The sequence below is a fragment of the Nanorana parkeri genome, unplaced genomic scaffold (assembly GCF_000935625.1).
Source record: "Nanorana parkeri isolate BGI_ZX_2015 unplaced genomic scaffold, ASM93562v1 scaffold3664, whole genome shotgun sequence".
Taxonomy (NCBI): Eukaryota; Metazoa; Chordata; class Amphibia; order Anura; family Dicroglossidae; genus Nanorana; species Nanorana parkeri.
This window is the reverse complement of record NW_017309932.1, coordinates 2576-8074: the sequence shown is the minus strand read 5'-3', so window position 1 is coordinate 8074 and position 5499 is coordinate 2576. Positions and strand designations below refer to the sequence as shown.

Sequence of the window (5499 nt, the reverse complement as noted above, 5' to 3'; positions counted from 1 at the left end):
GTCTGTCGCGCGTTTTTTTACCGCGATTCGCGGTAAAAAAGTCGCGCGTTTCCAAAGGCTACTTGGCTGTAGCCCAATGGAAACGCGCAAACAAAACGGCCCAAAGTAGTACCCGCGCCTTTTCAGGCGTGGGCCGTTTTGTAGCGCGTTAGGGGACGGGCGGAAATACGCCGAGGTGGGAACCAGACCCATTGACTACAACGGGATTTATATTTTTGAGCGTTTTGTAGAGCGTTCGTCGAGCGTAGAACGCGCTACGAAACGATCGGGTGTGAACGAGGGCTAACGCGCTACGAAACGGCCCACGCCTGAAAAGGCGCGGGTACTACTTTGGGCCGTTTTGTTTGCGCGTTTCCATTGGGACACAGCCAAGTAGCCTTCGGAAACGCGTGACAGGCGCGCATATGCAATACGCCTAGGTGTGAACGAGACCTTAGAGACGGGGGCGGAAATACGCCGAGGTGGGAACGAGACCCATTGAATACAACGGGATTGAGATGTTTGAGCGTTTTGTAGAGCGTGCGTCGAGCGCAGAACGCGCTACGAAACGTTCGGGTGTGAACGAGGGCAGCCCAAAACCGTTTTTTTTTTTAAAAAGTGTATCTAAAACCAAAACACGAAATTGTAATTGTTAGCCCGTATAGATGTGACTGGATTAGTCTTTGCGGGATAAGAACGTAGAAAACGTTTCATGGTGGTACAACATGAGCCACAACATTGAAGAACGGGACCGAAAGCATCTGTGAAAGTTATAGGACCTGCGATATAAATCCCGAATAACAATAATAATAATAAAAAACACAACACAAGCCGCAATATTTATATTTGCCACAAGGTGGCGATCTCACTTATGGTTAGCGGAATGCACACAGGAAGTGACGCGATATATAGACAGGAAGTGATGGTGTGTATAGAGAGGAAGTTAAAAAGGTGGGAAGGGCTGTCAAGTAGGAAAGTGATGTCAGTTTTAGACAGGAAGTTTGGGGTGAGAGGTGAGCTGGGAGGAAGTAGAGAGGAGACATTGCTGGAACTGGCAGCAGAGGAGGTAAGAAGATATTATTTTATAGTAACCCCCTCCCCCCCTCGTCATGTATTTTATGTTTATACCCGGTAACCCCCCCCTCCGTCATGTCCGTCCTCGTCCTTTATATTCATTTATCTCCAGCAACCGCTACACACAAATATATTTATCTTCACAGAGCCTCCACCTCACTGCCTGACCACAGAGGTGACCAGAGCCAAGAAGGTTCTAGAAGTCAAAGAGGAGATCGTACAGGAAGATCTCACCGTCCCCCACCATGATCAGGTAGGTGGGACTGAGCTTGACTATACTTTCAGTAATGAGATAATATTCCTCTATGTAATTGCTTATTTTATCATCTTTGGGGGGTTTAGGCTGTAGAACTGAAAGACGTCAAAGTTGAGGTCAAACAGGAAGAAGAAGAGACGTTGGTGGGTGGAGCTCAGCAGTCTATGTTGGAGGGAGGTCCTCTGTGTTCCCGGGATTCCACCCAGGAACATCCAAACTATACAGAAAATGATCAGGTCAGTGGGACTGGGCAAAAAAAAAAATAATTCTATGAGAGGAGAGTCTTCTCTGTAATGTCTTAGTATTGGAAGTGAAGTTTTCCAGATGTTATAATCGTTTTGGAATTTAGGAAGAAAAACTCGGGAACATCAAAGTCAACGAGGTGGAAGAAGAAGAGACGTTGGTGGGTGGAGCTCAGCAGTCTACGGAGGAGGGGGAGATGATGGTGAAGAGTGAACAGGAGGAATCTTCTCTACATACGGACACAAGTAAGTCATAAACATTTATCCAAACTGGAGCAGACAGGACCCGGAGCAGTTGCCTACGGCAACCAATCTTATTTTTATTGCTGTTACGTCAAAGAATCCTTGAACAAAGTGGAGGTGTAAGGGGTCCCTCCTTTGTTTCTCCTCCTTGTAGATGGTCTCCTGCTTGCTGGTGGTGAGATGGGGGGTTACCCCGACCCTTCCTCTGCCCGTCCTTCCTCTCCCAGAAGGGTACACCTGCTCAACGGCCATCTGGTATCTGAATTTTTCAGGGGTTCCCCCCTCCTTTCTTCCCTGCTGGGGGTGCACTGTGTCCTGTCATTTCAAGTTTCCCTTTTATTCTGTAGTTGGGCCAGTTAGAAGTTGTTTGGCTGTTGCTCTCCCCTCCCCTCCCCTCTGCATCTGTTGTCATGGCTCCATGAAATGAGGTGGGAGGAAGGTCCATCTCTATGGTCATTACTCTGTGAAATGTGGTGGAGGAAGGTCCATCTCTATGGTCATTACTCTGTGAAATGTGGTGGAGGAAGGTCCATCTCTATGGTCATTACTACATGAAATGAGGTGGAGGAAGGTCCATCTCTATGGTCATTACTACATGAAATGAGGTGGGAGGAAGGTTCATCTCTATGGTCATGACTCCATGAAATGAGGTGGGAGGAAGGTCCATCTCTATGGTCATTACTCTGTGAAATGTGGTGGAGGAAGGTTCATCTCTATGGTCATGACTCCATGAAATGAGGTGGAGGAAGGTCCATCTCTACAATGTCATCATGTCCCATGTTCTCCTGTGTGGTGTGGTTGTATCTGGCTTGTATTTATATTGTCATGTGACGATTGCTCCCGGTTCCATGACAGAGCTCTGTACACATGTTTAGCGTTCCACCAACATGTATGATTTCTGAATGTGAGGCATGAAGAATACTTCTAAATTGGATTGAAACCTTGTTTTCCAACAGGAGGAGGTGACGTCCGGAATATCTCTGAGGATCATCTGATTTTATCTCCAGATTATAATGACGTCACACAACACGTTCCGGGAGGAAGTCTCCGGACATCAATGGATCCCTCTAATCTTCAGCAATCATCTGATATCTCCCAGACCGGAACTCCAGATACACATCTGAGATCTCACAGTGCGGAGAGATCAATAGATCCACCTAATCCCAAAGAATCCTCCTCAAGGCCTGGAGGGGATCACACAGGAAAGAGTTCATTGTCATGTTTAGAGTGCGGGAAAAGTTTCACTAAAAATGTCTACCTTAAAAGACATCAGAAATATCACATGGGCGAGCTTCCCCATTCATGTTTAGAATGCGGGAAATGTTTCACTCACAAAGAAAGCCTTGTTATACACCAGAGAATTCACACAGGCGAACATCCTTATTCATGCCCAGAGTGTGGAAAATGTTTTAGTGAGCGAGCAAACCTTGTTACCCACCAGATATGTCACACAGGCGAGCGTCCCTATTTATGTTCAGAGTGCGGGAAATATTTCACTGCGAAAAGAAGTCTTCTTAGACACCAAAGAATTCACATGCGGGGGCACCCTTATTCATGTTCAGAATGTGGTGAAAGTTTCACCCACAAAGGAACCCTTCTTACACACCAGAAAATTCACACAGCCTGGCGTCATTATTCATGTTCAGAATGCGGAAAACATTTCATTCAGATAGAACAACTTGATAGACATAAGAGAATTCACAGAGGTGAGCATCCCTATGCATGTTCACAGTGCGGGAAAGGTTTTACTAACAACAGAGACCTTTGTAGACATGAGCTCCTTCATACAGGCGAGCGCCCCTATGCATGTTCAGAGTGTGGGAAATGTTTCGCTCTTAAAGGAAACCTTCAGGCACACCAGAAAATCCACACAGGGCGTCCTTATTCATGCCCAGAGTGTGGGAAAAGTTTCATTCAGAAATCACGTCTTCTTGAACACCAGAGAAGCCACACAGGGGAGCGTCCTTTCTCATGTTCAGAGTGCAGGAAATGTTTCACTATCAAAGGAAACCTAATTACACACCAGAAAATTCACACAGGCGAGCGTCCTTATTGTTGCCCAGAATGTGGGAGAAATTTCACTCAGAAAGCACGCCTTCTCGAACACCAGAGAATTCACACAGGCGAGCGTCCTTATTCTTGCCGAGAATGTGAGAAAAGTTTCAGTCAGAAAGCTCGCCTTGTTGTTCACCAGAGAAGCCACGCAGAGGAGCGTCATTAGTCATGTTCAGAGTGCGGGAAATGTTTTAACCAGAAAGGAGGCCTTGTTACACACCAGAAAATTCACACAAGTTGAAAAGCCCTGGATCCTACTAATCTTCAGGAATCATCTGATATATCAGAGACTGTAACTCCAGATGGACACCTGAAATCTCAGGATGTAGAGATCAACAGATCCATCTCATGCCAAAAAAAATCGTCTTCGAGCCATGAAGGAGCTCTCAGAGGGGGAAGTTCCTTGTCATGTTCAGAGTGTGGGAAAAGTTTTACTAAAAAGAGATACCTTAAAATACATCAGTAAGTTCACAAAAGTCGAGCACCCCTATTCCTGTTCACAGTGCGGGAAGAGTTTCACAGTGCGGGAACTGTTTCACTATGAAAGAACCTTCATACACACCCGGAAATCCACACAGGCGAGCTGTTTTAGTCGGAGAGGAGACCTTTTTAGATACCGGAAGATTCACGTAAGCCAACGTCCTTTTTTTTTTTTTTTTTCCACCTTCATTTTTAGACCGTAGAAAACATTCCACTTACACGGAAAGCCTTCTTCACAAAGACAACACAACAATACTAAACTGTGGTTACACATGGGCAACACGCAGGCGAATGTGACAGCAGGTGGGCAAGAAAGGTGGCTCGTGACAAGACGAGGACAACCGACCGTTCCCGAACAGGGAAGAAGCAACGGCAGCAATACAGGAGCAAGAAAATGCAGAAACATCCAATCGGGGATTCTCTTTCACTATTGGACTTTTTTGTAGGTTGCTATTGGCTGCTGCTTGTCGCCGCTCTTTTACTGAAGAGGCCGGCTTTTTATTGGTCCAGACGATGTATAAGGCCCCATTCACACCGAGCGATTTATGGAGCGATTTTTTTGCAGCGATATCGCTCATATTTCCTCGCTATATCGCTCTATGTAGCTTCACCAATACATTTCAATGTAGCTGTTCACATCTCGTCGCTCAATATCGCTTGTAGCTCGTCGCTCCTACATGACCCTTTTTTAGAGCGATTTTGAGCGATATTGCTCCTTATTGCATACAGCCCAATAGGAAGATGTCGCGCGACACGTCGCTCAAAGTCGCGCGATTTCCATGTCGCTCAGTGTGAATGGGGTCTAACAAGGAACACATAGATTTTTCCTGATTCAGGGGTCTATATATCAATGTTTTCTCCCAAGATTCACACACATCCAGTGGAATCTTATGTGTGACTCACGCTTTATTGTTATTGTATATTAATCAGTTGTTACAAGTTTCTAAAATAAACCAGAAAGCTTCACACTTCAGTGTAAATGTTCCTGTTACATTGGTGGTCAGTGTACATTCCTCTGTTACATTGGTGGTCAGTGTAAATACCTCTGTTACATTGGAGGTCAGTGTACATTCCTCTGTTACATTGGTGGTCAGTGTAAATACCTCTGTTACATTGGTGGTCTGTGTACATTTCTCTGTTACATTGGCGGTCAGTGTAAATACCTCTGTT

At 45.6% G+C, this 5499-nt stretch overlaps 1 protein-coding gene across 1 annotated transcript in view; it reads left to right on the top strand.

The window, feature by feature from the left end:
* LOC108803385 (zinc finger protein 850-like) overlaps positions 1 to 4015 on the top strand; it is a 33149-nt gene extending 29134 nt beyond the window's left edge. Inside the window, exon 5 of the mRNA XM_018575228.1 lies at positions 3136 to 4015. Within this exon, the coding sequence (XP_018430730.1) occupies positions 3136 to 4015 (880 nt within the window). The remainder of the gene's footprint in view (positions 1 to 3135) is intronic.
* The last annotated feature ends 1484 nt before the right edge of the window (positions 4016 to 5499 follow it).